The 23,094-nt window shown below is 43.7% G+C and overlaps 2 protein-coding genes across 2 annotated transcripts in view; both read right to left on the bottom strand.

Annotated features, from left to right (window-relative positions):
• Nucleotides 1–23,094, bottom strand: part of lsm6 (LSM6 homolog, U6 small nuclear RNA and mRNA degradation associated) — a 304,254-nt gene that overhangs the window by 134,964 nt on the left and 146,196 nt on the right. The gene's annotated exons all lie outside the window — the stretch shown is intronic.
• Nucleotides 9,552–11,155, bottom strand: pou4f2 (POU class 4 homeobox 2; the record flags this gene model as incomplete). Its single annotated transcript, XM_083765110.1, has 2 exons — nucleotides 9,552–10,496; nucleotides 10,952–11,155. The coding sequence occupies 2 exons, from the start codon at nucleotides 11,153–11,155 to the stop codon at nucleotides 9,552–9,554; spliced, it is 1,149 nt and encodes a 382-aa protein (XP_083621236.1).

Here is a 23,094-nt window from a genome sequence, read left to right as displayed (position 1 = left end):
TAATGGCGCGCATAATGACGGCTAATTTTCGATCAGATATAAATTAGAGCCCCCAACAGTTATTTGCCTTAAGGACTTTATGTAAATGATTCTGTTCTGTATAAACTGAAAAAAACAGGGGAGAGAGAGACAGAGAGAGAGAGAGAGAGAGAGAGAGAGAGAGAGAGGGAGGGGGGGGGACAGTGTGTGAGCAAGAGAGGGGGAGAGAGAAAAGTGGTGAGAGAAAGAGAGAGAGAGAGAGAGAGAGCAGGAGAGACTGGCACACTCCTCATGGGTATGATTAATAGATCTGCAAAGGAGCACGGCTGTCAGAGCCCAATGAACACACATTCAGTAGACAGCTATACCACCTTCTCATTAAGGCCAAGTCTCTCTCTCTCTCTCTCTCCCCCCCTCTCCCTCTCTCTTCCTCTCTCTTCTACAACTTACTCATTCGGAACACCACTACAGCCTGCGAGAATGAGCCCAACCTCTATGCTCTCTGTGCATTAAAATGGCTGGCAGTCAGAGGAGAATGGGGTGAGAAAGGGAGTGCAAAGGAGGAGACCTGACTGTTCATAAATGTACATACCCATCCCGCGTTGTTAAATATTTGATAGCCAACGGCGCTTTGACGCCATCAATTTGAACATTAAGGCCATAATATATAGAACGGAGTGCACGCATGGTGCACGACGACGCGCACGGTCTAAAATATTGCACGAGCACATTTATGTGATGGCTGATTTTCGTGTACATTATAATGCATGCCTTAATGTCCGGCATTCCACTGCTAAATGCCCTGACATTAGGCTTGACATAGGCCTATAGGAGGCCCTAGAGCACCTGAGCCTATTAGCTGTAGGAATATAAAAGATTTTCATATAAAGTATTGGGTATTTATTAAAGGTGCTTTAGTGATATTTATTGTTATAACTAAAATATTTTGTTCAAACGTTAACGCTCTATATTCCTATAGTAATAATTGCTATAGGCTAAAGTGTTTGTTCAGTAACAAGGGTCTCCCCATCTCTCAAGCTCTTTGGTGAACAGAAATTACATTTTTAGGTGGGTTTCAAATTTCATCCAATGAGGACCCCACAAACATAATTTATGAGCTTGTTGTATGCAGCTTCAATTTTGTCTTCTCATGTATTTGTCTAATCTACAGAGCCCTGGAGTGGCCATGGTGAGAAGAAGAAGTTATCTCGACCGGTCGAGATATTATCTTGACCGGTCGAGATATTATCTTGACCGGTCGTGATAAATTATTTTTCTCACCATGGCCACTCCAGGGCTCCGTACTAATCACTTACAATGACACTTGATTCAGGACACTCAGGACATTATCCAAGCCCACACACCCGCTCATACAGTAGCTAACGCAGGAAGTCTGTACCTGCAGCCTTCCCTAAAACACCCTGCATGGCCCTGAGGCCTCATTCACACGTACCAAACACCAATCAAGAAAATGTTTGGTAGCTGTTGTTTTTTTTTAGGCCACCACAATGCTTTTCCAATGGGAGTGACATGGTTTGACCAAACATTTTTGTTTGATCGGAGGGGAGGGGCAGAACACCACCAGCAATCAAACACAAATGTTTGGTCAAACCATGTGACTCCCATTGGAAAAGCATTGTGGTGGCCTAAAAAAACAAAAAAATGATCAAACATTTGTTTGATTGCATTTGATACGTGTGAATGAGGCCTGAGACTGTGGAAAAAACTCCCCCGTTTCAATCAGAATGGCAGACTCACTCCCCCTTTTCCAAAGAACTGTGCACCTACAGTCAAACTTCACCTCACCCCCGAGCACTCCTCTCCCCCTGCATCCTTTCTTGTCACCTGTCGTTTGATAGATTATACTATGCAGACATGTTCACAGCCTTGTTTATATTTGTTTAGTTTGACCAGTGACCAGCTGCAGTGCACAAAATGTGACGTTTAATGTTAAGAATGTAATGTTACTTTGACAGAAGCTACAGATTTTGTTTACCATGGTATCCTAGTTTCTTCCAAGCACGACAGAGTTCTCTTTGCACTTTACTTACCCTGTTGTTTGCGGACTAGTGTTCATGTCATTTACTCACACTTGTAAGTCACCCTGGTCAGAGCCACAGATTTCATTGTAGGTATTCTTGAGTTCTTATCAAAGAAGAAACAAAGGGTCAAACAAAAGGTTATATACATGAGTGGAAATTATGCATGCTGGCTGCAATGGCTGCATGGCATACTATGGCAGTAGCTGCCTCCAGCACAGACCAACCAGGGACACAGGCATGCAGTTTCACGTCCCTGCTTATATTATGATGGTGTCACGGAGCGCTCGCTTTGTTGCACTCTGTGTCCTGAATATGTCGGGCACTCGTTTTGTATCAAGTGCCATTTCAAAACAGGTGAACGGGAACCTATCCACCTTGGCTTGCCAACAATGGCTCGCTTATGACACCCAAGGCCTTTGGCTGCTTGGTGAGGGCACTCGCTGACACCCAAGGCCTTTGGCTGCTCGGTGAGGGCACTCGCTGACACCCAAGGCCTTTGGCTGCTTGGTGAGGGCACTCGCTGACACCCAAGGCCTTTGGCTGCTTGGTGAGGGCACTCGCTGACACCCAAGGCCTTTGGCTGCTCGGTGAGGGCACTCGCTGACACCCAAGGCCTTTGGCTGCTTGGTGAGGGCACTCGCTGACACCCAAGGCCTTTGGCTGCTTGGTGAGGGCACTCGCTGACACCCAAGGCCTTTGGCTGCTTGGTGAGGGCACTCGCTGACACCCAAGGCCTTTGGCTGCTTGGTGAGGGCACTCGCTGACACCCAAGGCCTTTGGCTGCTCGGTGAGGGCACTCGCTCGCCTGGCTCACTCGGGCATGCATGCCTCATGAACCTCAAGGTCTCAGTGTTGGTGCGCCTGACTTGCTTTCCATTATATTTTAATTAACAAACCCATGTTTTCAATGACACGTTTTATGCGTACAATTCACAAAACCACTTGTCTATTAGACAGGGTGGTCTGGGTCCTGAAACGGCTTGGGCCGTAGATCTGCCTGTTCCAATTCTGCAGATGCCCCATAAAGTCTGCGATAAATCCTCTAATTAGTTCTTCAGTCCCTCTAGAGGTCTGTGGCGGCAGTGCAGAAGATTCACAAAATATTCACCTTTTAGGCTTATACCGTTTTCACCTTTCACCGAAACATCATCAGGGTCAGGGTGAAAATATGTATGGATGCTAACACTGAAACAACATTTATACCGTTGTGATTTATAGCAATAAATCTCACCTTGGCTCGAATATTCCCCTGTACAATAAACAGACTGGCTAGTAGTGGGTAGTCGGTAGGCTACTATAGGCTGTGGAAGTAAGTAAAGTAAGTAAGCTAAGTAAGTCTGAGGAGTGAGGACAACCATTCACGACAACAAAAACAATGCAATGAATGCACATGCAAAAACAATAGGGTTAGCCTGGCAGCAAAAACACTCCCGGTTCAGGGTAAATACAATCCAGATTTACAGTAAGCAAGAACAACACCTGGTACATCAAATACATAGAAATAGTCATCAAACATCATCAGTAGTGATTAAAATATTATTTTATTGAGTATTGTTTAAAATAGCAAACGTATGAGTCCAAATAGGTGATTATGCACGGGATCGGGGCACTTCCGGTCAAAAATTAAATAAAAAATAATTATTCTTATTAATTAATATAATAATAACAATCCATAGCGATTTGCAGTAAGCAAGAACAACACCTGGTAGGCCTACATCAAATACATAGAAATAGTCATCAATAAATCATCAGTAGCGAGATTTGATATTGTTTAATATCGCAAAGGAATCGACAGCCCAAATAGTTGATTATGCACGGGGCAGCCTCGTGACGTCACTGACGAGCAACGTATAGAAGTGAACGGGGAGGAAATAAAGTACATATACACGGATTGACGGGTAATCTAGTGTCATATGCACGCATTTGAAGTGCGCCAATCCGTGGTATTTCGCCGTCTTTGGGTGAGACCGCTATAATAGAAATGCAGCAGGTTAGGAAAATAGACATCAGTTAATGAATAGATGCATAACAATGAAATACTTAAAATAATACATATTTCTGATTGGCTGATTGGATCCCATTCCCATGCACCCATGCACCTTTATGAGACTTTTGTTAGCTTCCTGTTATTAGCTACCCACAATGTCCATATACACAGGCATAATCATTAGCATTTATCTAAATTTATGACATATGAAGATTATCAGAAAACTAGCTGGAATTACAGACCATATAGCCTATTGCTATAGGCTATAACACTGAAAATGAATCCCATTCAAGCAACATTTAATATATTAATTTAATATCACAATTTGTGTGGGGGGTCTTCTGTTCAATGATTTGAGAGCTATAGTTAATGATTCATTAAATTTATGTTACTTATTCACAAAAGTTATTCACAAAATGAACAGACCTTCAAGTCCGTTTTTTATGTGGGCTATAGCAATAGCCTATGTGGCCTTTTTCCTGCATATGCGCTTAGAGCATGTGAATAAATCATCAAAGAAAACTTTCTCTCATTATTGCTTTAAATTAGTTCAGTGGTCTCAGAATACCTGGAACATTATGGCTTTCCTTCTATGGCTATACTTTGGCCTAACGAAATTTCAAATTTGTGAAAACGAGATGGTGGCATATAGAGATCATATTTGACGTGAAATGTAAATTTTAAGTTAATGTTTAAGCATTCACATTTCACACAGAAACTATATACATAACATAAGGAGGACGATTAGAGGTCCCATCGGTTTGTGATTCATTCCTGAAAATCGAAATCACTGACATGGGTGCAGGCTATTAAAACGTCTGTTATTTTGCCTGTGGGATTTACATTTTTTGTCAAATGGTAAATCGTAGCCTATATAGCCCATATGGCGACTCTGACTATATGCATTTAGGCTTTACTATTATCAATTATTTATTTATTGTGACTATTGTGACTTTATAAGTGACTGTGTGAGCTTGCATTAGGCCTACACCAACCAATTCTTTTTCAAACATGCATACATAAATCGGCCCAAAAGTAGCCCATAGCCTATACAAATCCTTCTCCCAGCCATCCTAGTGTAGCTCCATCGATTCGTTTCTGGAGAACACTTAACAAACTAATGACCACTGATGGCTGATTAATATTGCATCAACAACAAATCCACCACCACACTGTTTGGCGACAATATCAAATGGTGCTCAAAGTTGTTTTTTTCCCCCACCCCCTTCATTCAAGCGGCCAGATGAAGGCTGGAGCCCACAATATTTTGTCTTTTTTTTTGCCAGAGTGCTGGAAACACAAATGATAAATAAAGGGTTATAGTGTATTTCATTCGATTTATGGCTTACAGTTCGTCTAATTCGAGAGCAGTGGCGTCTTTGAAGGCAGACACTTGGTGTAAATGTACAGTTAAAATATTCTACTCGCAGGTCCCCAGGCAGAGCTCCGCCAGTCCCTGGCTTCATTAAAATTTCATCAGCATCCCTGTGAAAGGGGGGGAAATGTTCAGGGGAAAGGGAAAAATAAAACAGAGGGCCTAATTATAACAAAAGGAAACAGCACGCTGCCCCTTTCTTTTTGTCTAAATCTCCCTATAGTTCTCTCTGTGCTGCATGCACCGCACGTCTCAATGTATGGTGGGAGCGTCTGTGACGTGATGCGGGTCTGATGACACGGCTGTTGCTTCAAGGTAAACTGTTTTGGTTCACATATTTTAAAGAGAGAACGAGAGACCTTCGATTTTCTCCATTGTACTGAGGTCTAATATTGTGTGTGTTGTGTGTGTGTGTGTGTGTGTGTGTGTGTGTGTGTGTGTGTGTGTGTGTGTGTGTGTGTGTGTGTGTGTGTGTGTGTGTGTGTGTGTGTGTGTGTGTGTGTGTGTGTGTGTGTGTGTGTGTGTGTGTGTGTGTGTGTGTGTGTGTGCGCGCGCGCGTGCGCGCGGCCTTGTAGTTGGTACCGGGGCTAGATTTATTCGCTATCAAAGAATCTAAATCGATTTTCTCGCAATATCTGAAAGTGAAATATGCACACACACACACACACACACACACACACACACACACACACACAGTGTGTGTGTGTGTGTGTGTGTGTGTGTGTGTGTGTGTGTGTGTGTGTGTGTGTGTGTGTGTGTGTGTGTGTGTGTGCACGGTCTTTAAGTTGTCAGGCAGATAAGGCTCGCTGCATAAAGTTAATTTCAATTCCCGATGAGACACTCACTCCGCAGCCCTCCCTGACCAGCGGTAATTAACAGCGAAGCCTAATGACTACTTACTGCGCTCCCCCATAATTATCTGGTTTTCATAATTTGATGTGTAATTTAATAATTCGCTCTTATTAACGTATTAAGTGAATGGCTCATTTAGGGGAAATTAGAGGCACTCACCAGGAGCATCTTTTAATTGATGAAACATCAGCGCTGTCTCATTAATATAACGCTCGTTTTGATATTCTTCATTTGTCACGAATAAAGAGCTCTTTTTCGGGATGCTTGGCAACGATATCATGGACACACCGTTACATATCCCAATTGACGAGATGGTTTTATAAATCTGTCATGTTTTAACCCCAACAACCACTGCTGGGTGAAATATATTCTCCACGAAGTTCTGCTGAATTGGAGCAGGATTTGAAGCGAGGCCAAGGTCGTGTTGGTTATGTAAACACGTGGTTAGAGACACAAATCTCTCGACCCTGTACGAATAAAGCTAATTTATTTGACTATATGAACTGATTCAATATATATATTTTTTTTTGCTGAACTGAAGCTATAAGAATAAGATTACATGCATATATGATTTTACATGCAGCGCAATGCAATTTTTAATAAATGAAATTAACTGCCATGGACCAACAGCGTGCACGTCTCCTTCTGTTGTGCTCAGTCAGTGCAGTGCTGCTCCTATCGAATAATCAAATTAGAATTATTGTTAATAATCACATGCAAATAGATTCAGGTGATGATAGCCTGTAATCGCTTCAGAGCGCAATAATATTTCTGAAGAGCAAATTGTTTTTCTTTGTAATCCTATTCATCAGTGTTCATTTAGCGAATTTGACCCGTAAAGGTCCATTTGGTTCCCTAAACGAATCAAAGCTTTAGGGTATTACAATAGCCTCCCTTCAATGCTAGCTGTCTGTGTCAGGTATAACACAGTAGCTATCCGTGGTGCTGAAACCACAGCTGTAGCTATATCAACCAGTCACACAGCCAACCCTGGTGCCCTAACAACATAGCAATACTAGTACTGAAACACCATTCAACACGTATTTATTTTCTCCTTCTTCCATTATCTAGTCATATAGAGTCGAACCAAAAGGAAGGTGCGCTGTGCTTCAAAGCCGAGGCTGTGCCCCCGCATGCATTGATGCAGCGGGCGGTGTTGAGTGTGTATTTAAATAGAGACGGGCACTTTGGCAGCAGAGCTGTTTTTCTGGCGGGCTGACATCTGGCAAGCCTGCGCTCCAGGGAGTCATCCAGCTCTCCATAGACTCTCTGATTAGACTCTAATAGAATATTAGCATTTGAGCTCAGGTAAGGCTACAGCCAGCCGCATATAAGCTGGCAGACAAGTCAGCTATAGGCAAAGAAAGAAAGCACCTGTCTTTTTACATTGATGGGGTGGTAGATAAGCTAATAGGCCCAGCATATATAGGCTAATACGGCACTGCAGACCTTCCATAATGCCCCCTGGCCCTGACCACCTGACCCCTAATCTATACAATTCAACTTCCAATCAATTAAAGTTGGCAGGATAATTTTGTCAATATGTGCACATATCTTTTTGTAAATATAAGCTACTGTTTAAAGTTGTGAAGCTCCACACCTGAGATGTCTCACTCTTAAACAACAACAAAAGAAATCAATACAAAATAATGTCTGCATGCCCCCCACAATCCCTGTAACTCATGGAAAACGCGTCTGATTAAATGTTAAAATTTGTTCTTTAATCAAACACATTTTGCAGGTCAATAACGAAATAACTCAAAATCACATGAATGTAATAAAGTAATTATTTTTAACCAGGAACCCAAAAAGCAACATACATTACAGAAATCAGTTACCTCAGCTAAAACAGCAATACAGCAAAACCTGTACGGATATATTTATGTGCATCGACTGGTTCCAATGAAATATTTACATCGTTACACGTATACTTCCATGAAACTGTTCATCTTATCTTTAAGAAAACATGAGGCTACTAAACAATGTGATTTTAACAAGCAACGACTTCATAATGATGCGCGCATATTTATACAAATAAATACCAGAAAAAACATACATAAAATATTTTTTGTTTAAAAAAGGAGAATACTATCTCATATATTTCTCGATTGTACCATCTCAAAAAAACCGTAAATGAAAAATTCGTGACTATATTTCACAGTTGTTCTTCCCTTTTTTCCCTTTAACACTTAACTTGCTGTCAGAATTTGATTTTCTCAAGCAAATCGAGGAGGAGAAGGAGGGGAGGGATCCCAATAAATATATAATGATGTAAACATGACCTCACTCAATAAATATAGGCCTAGTTTATAAAACACCGGCCCACGCTGAATTGCAAACTTATTGCAGCCGGTAAAAAAGAATCATATTCTTCCCCCAGTTTGAAAACTAAATCGCTAAACTATCCTCTTATTTCAATATGTCCATTTTGGCTACATTATGGTCCTATGGGATTATAAATCAAACTCTATACCCTCGTCGCCCTCCCCTCCAAAAAACCCCTTGGCCTCGTGCAAAACAAAGTAATAATAGCCTAATCTCCCTGATTCTTCACCTTTCACTACACGTGTTAACAAAGTGGAATAAATTACGCACTGGACACAAAATGAAGTGTGTGTGACAGCTAAATTAATAATTTACACTGGGTTATTTGGCAAAATTGGCAGTAATCTAATAATAGCTTTCAAGACCAAGCAATGTGTTTGTCCTCTTCCCCCTCAGTGGGCCCTGAATACATGTCAGACTGCATTGTTGTGAAGTCGAAGAAGGACATGAAAAAAGTGTAGCTGGCCAAAATATACATACACCCCTTTAGTCACCAGCCAAGTGCTTTGAGTTATTATAGCCCACAGCGTGCAAAATAACAATAATTGCTATTTTCACTATAGGCTGCTATTAATCAGCAACCTACTAGTCCTCATATTCTGAAATTAAATACAAACATAAGTCATTAAAGCATTCAGGCCTATAGAAACCATAGCCTATACTGCACTGATGTTTAAAAGGTGTTAGTTGTAAGTGTTGAAATAGTGGCCTTACTTGCTCTGTCAAACGACGCGTTACTTGATTCCACAGTCCCTCTTTGCGAATAAGACTTGACAGTGTTTTTCTTTCCTTCCTTTCTTTTTTTCTTTTCTTTTCTTTTTTTGAAAATTTCAGTCATGTTATATGAATTATTCGGAGTTCAAAGCACAAAGTCATCGATGATTGAAAAAAGTGTGAGATAAGAAATATGATACAAATCGTCTCTAAACAGTTCCAAGTCTTTTGACCATGGGTGATTTTTCAAGAGCGATTGTTTTGTTTTTTGTTTTCTTTAGACGCATGCAGAGTATTTCATTCGTTTCTGTTTCTGTCGTTGGTTGCAGAACCAGACACGCACCACATTCTTTTTGAGGTCCAATTTCTCTGCAATAGCGGCGATTTTCTCCGACGATGGACGCGGCTGAATGGCAAAATATGCTTCCAGGGAGCGCTTTTCTGGCGCTGCTATCGACGTGCGCTTCCGTTTTTTCTCAGCGCCATTGAACAACTCAGGCTTATTAAGTTTCTCCCTGTGAGATTTCTCGGCTTCTTCCAGCCACGCCTGCAGGATGGGCTTCAAAGCGATCATGTTGTTGTGAGAGAGAGTCAGGGACTCAAATCGGCAGATGGTGCTCTGGCTGAGGGAGCCCACGCCGGGTATCTTCAGGTTGGCCAAAGCACCCCCTACATCCGCCTGGGTAACCCCCAGTTTGATCCGTCTCTGCTTAAACCTCTCCGCGAAGGCTTCCAAGTCCCTGGGATCGGCGTCCACGTCGCTCATGCAGCCCATGTGCGAGGGCAGCCCGTGGGCGTGGGCCATGTTGAGGGCCTGGTGCATGTGGTTCATGCCCGCCATGTGGCCTGGGTGCCCCGGCGTGGAGACCACCGAGCCGTCGGGCCCCGCCATGGCCCCCAGCGCGAGTCCTGGGCTGATGTGGTCCAGAAGGTCCCCCTCCATGCCCTGGTGGGGCTGGTGGTGGTGATGGTGGTGGTGGTGGTGGTGGTGGTTGGGGTGGGTGGGCAGGGCGGAGGGGTGTGAGATAGGCACCGAGGAGGAGGACGAGGAGGAGGTGCATGGGAGAGTGTTCATGGTGTGATAGGTGGCGTCCGGCTTGAAGGGGCTGTGGTGAGGCGGGTGCGGGTGGTGGTGGCTCTTGTTCTGCGAGGCGATATCCACCGCTGCCAGAGCTTCAGCGCGGGCCAACAAACTCTCATCCATGCCTCCGAATATATTGCTCTGCAATTGCAAATAGAATGCACACATAACTGTCAACAGGGAATACTCGTTCCTCTCCTCGGTTTAAAACATTTCCAGAATGTGAGAAAAAAAATCCTAAAAAAGGAGAGCGCACAGACACACACACACACACACACACACACACACACACACACACACACACACACACACACACACACACACACACACACACACACACACACACACACACACACACACACACACACACACACACACACACACACACACACAAAAACAAGACAGCATGCAACATCCCAGGTCATAAAAATTAATATAAAAGGCAAAGCCGACTGAATACATAAATTGGGCAGAGGGGGGGGGGGGGATGGAGGTGTTGGGTGATTTGCTGTGCAGACATGAAAAAAACATCAAGCAAAAAAAAAAAGTGGGCTGTCAAAATGTGCCTTTAAGCGGTGATTATGCAGAATACGTACCGGTGGGAGGCACGCGCGGCGCATCGCCTCCGCGTTGCTGCTGCTGATGATGGTGTTGCTGTGTCTGGACGCCGAGCACGACGACGAGGGCACGTTGGAAGACATCGCGGAGGTCGAGGACGAGTGCAGGGAGTACTTGGGCTCCGGCAGGCTGCTGTGCGCCATGGCGAAAGCCTGCTTGCTGTTCAGAGACATCATCATCATGTTTGCGGTCCGTCCGAGCTCCGGCGAGTTCCTTTTAACACGTGAAGACTCCGCCCTCCTCCGAGTCGGAGTTGAAGCCCAATTGCTTCGAAGGAAATCTTCTTCTCAAAGTCACTTGTCGAATAACGAGCAGGTGGATGATGATGATCGTCCAATTCTCAAGTTAGCGCATGTATTATTACCAGCGGAGGTATGGCGGTGTGTTGCGTATACAGGCTAGACTATTTTGTTTTAGTTTTTTTTCTTGCAAGTGAGATATCTTAGGAGCCAACAACAACAAGCCATGCAGTTGAGCTTTGCCTGTGCCCCTGGTTACCTCTTCCGTTATGGATAATCACGAGATTTCGATTTCCCTCCTTCACCTTGTGTCCTTTGTATTTTTGCTGCGGATATTGTTTTTTGGGGGAATCTCCTCATAGATGATGACGCCAGGGGGGAAAAAACGATCGAAAGCCAACGAAAAAGTTTGCCGTCCTTCTTGAATAGGATTTCCAATTTTGAAACGCGTAGAACTGTTGTCGCTGTGTGTTCACTCCTTTTGGGGACAAAAAAAAGTGTCCGCATCGAAATAAGCGTAATTGAGAGATAAAATAACGGTGAGGCTCGTCTCTTCGACTGCGTTCAATGCTGCAGGGACTCGAACTGCCTCTGCTCTGAGGCGAAGGGCAGGCTGTGTGTGTCTCTCTCTCTCTCTCTCCGCCTCTATTTCTCTCTCTCTCACTCACTCTCTCCTTTCTTACCCCCGCCTTCCTCAAATCTCTCTCTCTCTCCCCCCCTCTCTCTCTCTCTCTCTCTCTCTCTCTCTCTCTCTCTCTCACTGTACCTGAAAAACCTTTCATGATTTATTATTCTTCATTAGGGCCACACTGCCGCTGGGGATTCTGCGCATGGGCAGTTTGCGACAAGGCATTCATTTCAAATGACTCCAGCCCAGCATTGTATCCATACATTGTATGTATAAGTTCTGGAGGAAAGAAATTAATAAGATTATTATTATTGTTGTTGTTTGTTGGATACACGTGCAAGCGGAGGAAAATAATTGCCTATAGGCTATAACTATTTTATTTGACACAAACACATTTTTGATCATCAAATTGGCGAGATATTCTTTCTTTTGCAATAGAAAATATAGCGAGGGGGTAAAAATGTAAAAGCTATGAAGTACCATGGACAGCTCTACCATGGACAGCTCTACCATGGACAGCTCTACCATGGACAGTTCTATAGCTACCATGGACAGCTGCCATACAGCGCGTGTCCTATAGAAACGAATAAATCAAAGTTAAGAGAATGCCATTAACCTCAGGTGTACTGAACGTTCGTTGTGTGTGTGTGTGTGTGTGTGTGTGTGTGTGTGTGTGTGTGTGTGTGTGTGTGTGTGTGTGTGTGTGTGTGTGTGTGTGTGTGTGTGTGTGTGTGTGTGTGTGTGTGTGTGTGTGTGTATTATATATATATATATATATATATATATATATATATATATATAATACAGTATGATTTGTTTTGCATTTATGGTCGTTAACGAAATTCGCTGTGATGAATTTGCTCATTCTGAATGTAGTTGTTAATATTGCGCACATTCTCTATTTCAGGAAGACTTTGTGCTTTAAATCGTTTTGCTCTTTTCTTTCCTTTGCTTTGCTTTGCTTTTTTTAGTCCCCATGCAGCGGAAGCCTACTTAATTGCAAAGCCAATACAATGACATACTTGTCATAGCGGACTATATTATCTTATCTTTATTCTAATTAGACCACTTCGTCAGTAATATAATTAAAAACCTTTAATCATGCCGTAATTAACAAGGGGTTGTCCGACCCGTTTAATCTGAGCACGTCCATAGCATGGTGTAATGGAACCAAACGCTCTCTCAGTAGGCTATAAGCTATATAGCAAATTAAATTATTTTCACCTGAAAATAATTGTAATTTTTTCCTTTATAATTGTGTGTGTGTGTGCGTGTGTGTGTGTGTGTGTGTGTGTGTGTGTGTGTGTGTGTGTGTGTGTGTGTGTGTGTGTGTGTGTGTGTGTGTGTGTGTGTGTGTGTGTGTGTGTGTGTGTGTGTGTGTGTGTGTGTGTGTGTGTGTGTGTGTGTGTGTGTGCGCGTGCGTGCGCGCGCGTGTGTGTGTGTGTGTTTGGGGGGGGTGTATGAGTGTGTGTGAGAGGGAGAGAGAGAGAGAGAGAGAGAGCGCGCGCGCTTGAGACAATCACTCATGAAGGGGTCGGTAAGGCAAAATACCTCCCTTAACTCTCACAATATTGAAAGTATAGGCCTACAGCTGCCTAGCCTATATATCTTTTAGTCCTTGATAGAAAATGTACATAGTCTATATATCTCCAAATAAACCAAAGTGTATATAAAGTGATAGGGGCTATAACATTTTGGCAGACAATCCTCCTATAATCAACCATAAGGTTATGGCCTAATAAAGCTAGGTTTATTTTCAAAATGTCATAGTCTATATTTCTAGGCCCATATGCTATAAAATTCCATATCCTATACTACAGTACAGAATGAATTAAGGGCACACGTGTATAGGGGTCGGGGACTATGGGGTTCACCGTTCACCCCGTCATCGGCACGGCGGGTCTTCTTTGTAAGCGGCTGGATGTCAATTGTCGTTCTTTTCATTTTTGGTGCACATAGATGTTTAATATGTCCCCACGGCAGCGAGATGTTGGTGCTACTGTGCACACTGCACTTTACATTGCAAGAGTCATCCGCGGCGCCGCTGGGGCGATTTTCCTGCTATACTCAACTCAAGCGGGGCGACAGACCGCTGAAGCCAGTCCCCCACATTCGCTCCGGAGACTTCAAGGGGCAATCAGTGTCTCCTCTCATATACCGACAGACTGATCTATGATGAAACTTTAAAGAAATCATTTATATTTCACCACCTCTAAATCGGGCGTATGAAATTTTCATCTTCAATGAAACACACAAAAGTGTAAAGTCAAATAAATCAGCGCAGCTGCTCGCCAAGCCAATTGATTTTGAAGTAGGCTACAATGTTGATGTTGCCCATCAAGTTACACGGACATGTCCGTGTAAATTGATAGGCCTACTAACTAATATTTATTTCTCCTCGTGTGAAGGACTTGGTGGACGCTATAGGCTATTTGATGAATTGTCCGTGAAGGGACGATTTAGCATAATATAGGCTATTTGATGAAATGTCCGTGAATTTAACCAAAAATCCTAATTCAGAAAATGTAATATCCACCTAATTTCTGCAAAATGATTTACTTAATTTTGAATGCCAATATGTGCCCCCCCCCCCCCCCCCCCCACACACACACACACACACTATATAATTTAATGAATAGCTACAGAGGCCTCCAAAACCAAAATACAATATACTTGGATTGTATATCAAGATGTTCTATATGGAAGACTATACTGTAAATATTAATCTATATAGAAACCACAGGTTCTTATAGCACATATAGGATTTCATATCTTGCATAATTTAGGAAGAATAGCCTATATAATGTTATAGCAGTGGCACTATTGGTATTGGGCTGTTTTAATGTTGTTAAGTGTTTCCCAACCCTACATCATCTGACCGCTTTTGGAACATCACGTCTCAATTTGTAGAACTTGCTCTAATCGCAGAGCATCTTTATGTCCTTATCAAAAGCTATAACAGTACAAAAAACAACAAAACAACCCAAAACACAGAGCCCTCAGTGGAATTCCTTAAAAAGGAAACATTTCAACAAACACCTCAGCGAGATTTTACTTTACTAGCCTACATCTAAATAAATAGGTCCCGGCTAAAACAAAAGTAAAACTCAAACACAGACAGAAAAGGAGGGGGGGGGGGGGGGGGGAGCAGCACGGTGGAACAGCAGCAGTGAGGCTTGATGTAACTCAGGTGACTTGTTTGCTTTCTTCCCTTTTCTCTGCCCCCCCCACCCCCCCCCCGTATTACTTACATACAAATCAAGGCATGTTGCAGAGGTGCCTGTGTGCCTTTTACACAAAGACACAGTCTCCTCGCGTTCCCTCAGGAGCTCTCCACGTTAACAATCCCAATTACACCGAGACCACCAGAGACAGCTGTTTTTTTCTTTTATCCCATTCTGAACGGGCACCCATTTTGGTGTCAGCATCATGTTATGCTTTAGCTATTGAAAAATAGCAGATCTACAAGCTCATATCGCGCCACCGAGTGGCGCGATACGAGCTTGTAGGTCTGCTATTTTTGAAAAATCGAAGAACGACTGACATTTTTAGAATCTGATCTCAGGTCAGAATGGGTTCATCAGACCAGTGTGTGTCCAGTGGAAACCTCGTATGAATCTGATCTCAGGTCAGAATGGGTTAATACAGAACCGCTCCTTTGTGCCGCCAACAAGGTATGTCGCTATCTGCCTCCTGCACCGCTGCTGCTGCTGCTTTTAGCTGCTAGACGTGAACACAGAGACAGAGCTATGTGCAACACATCTGCCAGCACCAGTGAAGGAGGAGGGGGGGGGGGGGGCAGAGAGACACAGAGAAGAGAGGAAGAGAGGAGCTGGAGCGGATGAAGGCTCTCAGCTGCTCGTACCAACACTGACGCCTTTATTCGGAGCTTCAACACTCCCGGCCCACCCTTCCCTCCCCCTTTTGTGATCTCACTGAGCTCTTAACATGCTGGAGCAGAAGGTCAGTGCTTGTTGGAAGCGGGTCTATAAAAGAGAGCTAAGCTATAGTAGTTGGCTCTAACTCAAGACAAGAGCAACAGTCTTGAGTTCTCCCCCCCCCCCCCCCCCCCCCACACACACACACACACACACACACAGCGAGGCAGTGTGGTTTGCTTTTATTTATTCATCTGCTTTACCTGGAGGGGGGTGGAGACAAGAAGTGTGACAGCATCCACTAGCAAACAATCTGCATTGCTGTAATGTTCTGTAAATCTCTCTCTTTTTTTATCACGGACACACACACACACACGAAGACTGCCGCTATAAGTGCGCACACAAACGGAGTCACACACACACAAATGCACCACAAAAGGAAATCGCCTTCAGGAAATCGCTGTGTCACGCGCTGTCGACTCTCTCTCTCTCTTTCAGGGACTCAAATGACTCACCAGTTGCAGACAATGAAAGAGATTTCAGCAAACTACATGAATTGGAGTTCACACTGCCTTATATCGAGTCCTTGGTGTGCTTCGGGTTTGATCTTCAGTTGAGGACTATAGCGTCAACAGTGTTCAGGTATACCTCCAACACCCTGGTTAATACCAAACCAGTCGATGCAGGTTGATAGCAAACAGCAAACTCATCTGTGACTCATCTGTGAACGCTATAAGTTCAACTCAAACAGCACAACAATGGCTGAGACGGAATCAACCCTCTTGTGACCTCTGAATCTCACTGTCTCAAACAGTTTAGTCTCTGAAAGGAGCCACTCAGTCTGCAAACATTATTCTGGAATGTCTGCTGCCAACTAGTTTTGTTTGTCTTTTTTGTCACATTGATTCTGCGTTGTGTCATTGAGCAAATGTACTACTAGATAATTTGATTGTGAGCCAACTGATATTGGATGTTGACTGTTTTGATCAGTGTCATGCATGGTGGCTGATGTCGTCCTCCAGCCTTCTCCACTATAAGGATTACAAATAGCCAGGCTCAAACTGGCCCAGTCCCACCTATTCTATAGCAGCCAGAGCCCCGACCCCAGGCCACAGCTGATTACAGGGCCTGGAAATGAGGGGAGCCGTGAGGTCAGCAAAACAAATAACACCACCACCACCACCACCACATCGCCCCTACACACCAGCCAGCCAACCATCCTTTGGGGGGTTTTGGGGAAGCAGTAGATTCTGTTGCCCAGCCAGACACCCCCCCCCCCCATCCCCACTAGGCTCCAGGGCAGCAGTTGATAAGGTCAGGCCTCATAATGATGTCACATACCTTTAGGTACTTCAAATCAATATAGAGAGAGGCATGCCACCGCCTCACCTGACACTCAGTCAAATAACACACACCAGACCCAAACAGAGAAGGAAAAGAAAACTGGCTTTGATGAAATATTCTCCTCTGATAAAAAATGAGTTCCCGTTCGCCAGCTCCCCTCTTCCTTGTAGTTCTAACTTATTCTGTCGATTCACAACTTTTAATGCACTGCATTTCATTTTGTTACCTTTTCCAAATAATTCCACAAGTCCACATGAGGACTTGGATGAAATCATACAAAGATGTTTTTTTTTCATAATGTCTATTGATGTAGGTTCAAATCCCTTATCCATAATCTCTGTAGTTTTCATGTCTCTCTCTCTTGTTTAGCAATTTTGAAATGCCTTTACAATATTCTTCAACGAAACATAATCAACCCGCATCTCTGTGCACCTGTGAATATCATTTCTCTAAATGATATTAGATTTTATACAGTGCTTGTGGTTGTGGTTATACAGTCATATTGGAAATCCCTTTGAGGCAACCAAAACCCTAGGTGAAGTGACAGTGAATGTGATATCTATGAGGGCGGGCCTTTGCGGAGAACACAAACCAGGGAGCGTGTGACTGTATAGAATGTGTGCGTCAGGTGCCATACGAGTGATTAACACTGGGAGGATGACTGCGGAATTCTGTCCAACCTGGTTGAACATCTCGGCGTACCTCTCTCATTAGTTTGACTGTCCCGTGTGGCATTATGCGTCCTGTCACCAGCTTGTCTAATGGCGGAGGCTAATTGACCCCCTTTCCCCCTTTCTTCTGCACAAATGAAAAGATTTCCCCCGTCCTCTGATGGAGCATGTCACAATCTGATCCGACAAATTAAAAAGCTCTGTGCTGTCACGCTGTCATCGCTCAGAGCCCGCGCCTCATCAGCCTTAATGATCACTTTTCTCCATCCAAACTGCGGCGCTGCGACGCCAAACACAATATTTAAAGGGCACAGTGGCACACTCCACACAGATAGTGTGTGTGTGTGTGTGTGAGACTGTGTGTGCGTTACTGTGTGTGCATGACTGTGTAGATGTGTGCAACTGCATGTGCTCAGGTTACATTTGGGTTCCCAAAGTTTAATGTGCAATTTTGTAGTTTTGTTTAGTTTTTTCATTTGGAAGAATTTGTCTGAAATCCGTTGTTCTATTTCCTTCCATATACCTATAACTCCACTCTATTTAAATTTACTGTTCATACATATTACTAATACGCATGTAACGTTTACGACCACATAACATGCATAATTATGTAAACTGATGTTTTTCACTTGCTCCTGTCATACACAGCTCAGTTAAGTTAATGCAAATCAATCATAGTGCTAATAGTACAAAAAACATACTTTCCCTCTGATTTCATACTTCAGTCAATGACTGAATTGTTGAATGCTTCTCCCTGTTAATACTGTCTAAACTGCATCAGTAAACATTGGTTCATGGCTTTGCAGATCTCTAGTAGAAGTAGAAGACATACCTCAATATTTCAAAGGTTTTATTGGACACACTGATTCTGTTTGGTATCAGTCAATCTGTAATTTACATGGTCTCACAATATTTGGATTACAAAATAATATCAACGTGGTTTGATTGCTAAGAATGCTATGCAATGTTTTTGAGATAAATCTAAAATGTGTTTTCAGAACCACAACATGACATCTTTCTGTACAGCACATATACTGTATAGGTTTAGCAGAGACATGCCATGTAGTGGATATTATCAAACCATTGGTTTTAAAAGTGCATGATTGACATCCATAAAGCCAAATATTACAATATTCTCTGTGATATAAATGTAGATCACAACATAGCAAGTAAAACACAGCATTTCAGTTGTTTTCATTTATTCACAAAGACATACTCAATAATGTATTGGTATCAAGTCCAATAAAAGACATGATCAACACCACATACAGCTAAGATGCTTCTCCTTTCCCCCCCCACTGACGTCTACTGACAACCGAGCAGCCTGCCTTACACGGTAACAACACGAGAGCTTGTCCGCCCGTTCATCGCTGGCCAGAGAGAGAGAGAGAGAAGATGTGACGCTCTCATTAGCAGCAATCAGCGGCCCCGTCGGCTCGCACAACAGAAATCGAGCGTGGCGCTTTACCTGCTGACTTTGTGTGTATAACTTTATAATTTATGCCGTGTACCCAGTACTATTGACAAAAAAACGCAGCGGTGTGATCAAAGCCAGCCGCTCAGGACGTTGGACGGGGCCACGAAGACAGGGCCTGTAACACTAATGATCTTCAAACGCTCTGCCGATTTCACTGGGAGCTACGCACAACTCCCTAGCAAGTCCCCCTTCCATTCAGTGCACCCACACCTCCCATTCCTCTTCCCCCTGGAGGTAATTGTGCCTGGCTGGTTAGGTGACAGGTGTCAAGTGGCCCCTCCTTATCTGATTCATCATGTAAAGCAGAGCCTCTCTCTCTCTCACACTCTCCACTATCTCTCTCTCTCTCTCTCTCTCTCTCTACCTTGTTCTCCATTTATCTGTCCCGCTCCTTCTCATTCTCTCCCTCAGTCTCTCCCCTTCCCTTCTTTTATCTCATCTCCCCTCTCTGTCATATCCCCATTTAACCATCTCATCATCATCATCATTACCTTGTTGTTACTCAAGGTCTTTTTTGCTTGTCAGAACAGTGGTGTGCTTGAACTGTATCACTTGAACTGAATCTATAGGGTCCGATTTGTGAAAACAATTGATACTGTGTTGCAACACTTTGATGTAATATGCAGATATTGCAAGAGAGATTGAGTGAGAGAGACACGCAGTCTTGCAATGCGCGTTAGATATCAGACTTGTGTATGGCTCTGTCCCTTTGTTATTAAATGCTATGCCACTGTGTGGCTTTGAAGCTCTGGTCCTCTCTGGGGCCTGGTGAGGATAGCTGGCAGGGAGGCTGGTGGCCGCCTGGAGGAACGTTAAGCATGATGCTGATGAATGCTATGGTGCAGCCAGGGTAACACTGGCAGAGGGGCAGGACAGGAGATCTAACTCCCAACTATATACTGTATGTGTCCTGCAACCCAGTGAACCACTCTGCAACACTGAATAAAAACTGTGTGTGTGTGTGTGTGTGTGTGTGTGTGTGTGTGTGTGTGTGTGTGTGTGTGTGTGTGTGTGTGTGTGTGTGTGTGTGTGTGTGTGTGTGTGTGTGTGTGTGTGTGTGTGTGTGTGTGTGAGAGAGAGAGGGGGGGGGGGGGACCACGCCCTCTCCATGCCTGCCTGTCTAAGCAGAATCCCATAGGGAACTGCCATACACACGTCTCTCTCTCTCTCTACACACACACACACACACACACACACACACACACACACACACACACACACGTCCCAGTCATTAATTCCTGCTTTGCATCTCCACACCCATGTAATATTTATGGGTCACCGCAGCTTTGTGTTCACAAATGGAAACGCCGAGAGGGGGGGAAAAAGAGACACGATACCTCAATCAATTGAGTGAATAAGGTTCATCCTGTCACACCAAGCCAGTGCTTAGCCAGCATTCTTTTTTTCTTATGACCTCTAAACAAGTGTTTCGTCTGATGGATTCCCCCAACTGGAGACGAGGCTGAGATCACGCACACACACCCTCAAAGCTGCAGGTAGCTGGCGGAGGCGCTGCGATGGCAGTCAAGATTCTTTCAAAGGCGACAAAATTGAAGAACGACAACCGAAACCAAAAGTGCATTAGTCAGTGAATAATGCCGTTAATCGTTTTCCTAAAAATATATATAAAATACATGAAAAAAAGATCTTGGGAGTGCTGACTGTTTTTCACGCACAAAGCACTCTCCAGTGTTCATGCTATAAAACTACCAATCATAACCGTCTGATTAATCAGTGGAAGTCTTTGGCTGAATCTCCCCCTTGTACATCTGACGGATCCTAATTGGGCAGGAGGAGGGGTGAGGCTCTATTTTCCACTTCCCAAATACATCGCAGGAAAAGCCGATGTGATGTGAACAGTGGGAGCCGTACCCTCGCTGCCTTTCAAATTGACAGCGGTCTCGAAACAGAACCCTGAGGAACGCCCCTGCCACCCCACCACACACACACACGCACACCCCCTTGCGACTGAGCATGGCTCACCACACCCCTGTAGAGCTTTGAGGGCCACTTTGGAACTCTAATCCACTCAAAATGTGCTGATAATTCTTTCCTTGCCAGGACACTCTCTGCCTGGTGTCACGAGAGTGGCCTCGCGGGAGCAGATCAACCAATGATAACAAAGTAGCCAGATGTCTGGCGCTGGCGTGCTCCCAGAAGCCAGGCAGCAGCGGCGCGCGGCAGCATCCGCTGTGGGCACGCAGATCAAAGATACCTGAGAATTACTTATGGGCAGAAATTTGTGTTGCTTACTCTACAGTTCCCCATTAATAACAATCTGGGAGAATTTGTATTTCTAATTAACTCTTTTCTTTCGGCATACAACAAAGTGCTGTAGGTTTTTCTTGGGCTGCAGCAGCAGTTTTCCTTTTTTTTTTCCCTTCTTCTTTTTTTGCAGGGAATGCGAGTTGACAACAGGAAGTCGGATGCAAGCCTGCGCTGCTTCTGAAGGAGCTAGATCAGCTTTAAATACCGGTTCTGAGGCTCTGAATGCCCCCCAAACCCTCTCTGACTCGCCTCGACACAAACAAACAAAACTGCGAAGAGAAGTCATCTCACGTTCTACTCCCATCACGCCGCAGGGTCGATTGAGCCTCCATAGAATCACCTCGAAAGCTGTAAATGTCGAAAGTTGAAAACAAAACCTATATATATGTCCTGCATTTGCATAAACAGTGGTGGGCAGTAACTGTAGGCTACTTAAGTACATTTTTGGAGTATATGTCTTTTTTGCAAGCACATGACTTTCCACTCCGCTACTTTTCAAATAGAAATATTATCCTTTTGACTCCATTTCTAGGAAGGGAAAAGGTACATTATATGAACTAACCACCTAGTATTGAATGAGAAATCTCATTCCACGTGTGCTAAGGTGTCATTTTTAATTATTTGGCTACTTACCCCGGCAGCTGGGCTGATTGGCACACTTTGCAGTCACCATAGCCACACATTGAAATCCTGGACCTTACGGGAACATTTTTATGATTTTTACACACAGTTGAGCTAACATGGATTATTTTTGTTGTGCAGTTTCATTTGAGCTGATTTCTGCTGGTCTTTCCAGAGTGGTTGCAGGCTTGTTTTTTCACCATGGTTGTTTGTGCGAGTCAGAATGACATTAAGCATTGCAGTGCAATGTTGTTTTCCTCCTGGAGGGCCATGCACTTCTTCTACCAGAGTCCTCCATTTATTCCATCACATGTGTTATGTTTAATACACAAATATTTAGAGTTGCCCCCCTTAACTTTGAACAGGAGAAGAATAGTTAAGCTCTCTGCCTATAGGGAAGGCATTTGTTGATTCTTTTGGATTTTAGGGGAAAGGGGAGGGAGGGAGGGTGAAGAGCCGTATTTCATCTTGCCCACACTTATGCATGTTTTGGCAGGCGTGCTCAGTTCTAGTATAGTCTTAACAGTCATTGTTCAATGGCGCTGAACCTATAGATGGCATGCATACTCTGCAATGTGCATACTGTACATCCTATGCTTGTGCCGTGTATCATATTAATTATTAAGCATAGAAAGTGTTGCTTCATGTCCGTATTTGATGGAGGACCCCCCCCCCCCCCTATTATGAATAATACCGTTGCTGGTGTGCAGTTCATGCAAATTCTCATTTGCATCGACCCTCTTGAACGTGCGCTATATATCTGTGCTGATTTGTGAATACCTCAAAGCTTATAGTGAGCACTGCCCTTCTTTAGATCTTACGAGTGACCTTTTTTTCTTTTTATGTGTTATAAAAAAGCACAAAGATCTACAACCGTGCAAAATACACTTCAATTGTGTGTGTGTGTGTGTGTGTGGGGGGGGGGGGGGGGGGCATTGGAGATGTGTTATTAGTTTTTTACTTTTTCATTCCCTTTTCAGTTTCATATATTGATG

The sequence above is a fragment of the Protomyctophum parallelum genome (assembly GCF_964188405.1).
Source record: "Protomyctophum parallelum genome assembly, chromosome: 5".
Lineage (NCBI taxonomy): Eukaryota > Metazoa > Chordata > Actinopteri > Myctophiformes > Myctophidae > Protomyctophum > Protomyctophum parallelum.
Note: the sequence above shows the minus strand (reverse complement) of the source record. Positions and strands in the feature narration are given on the sequence as shown.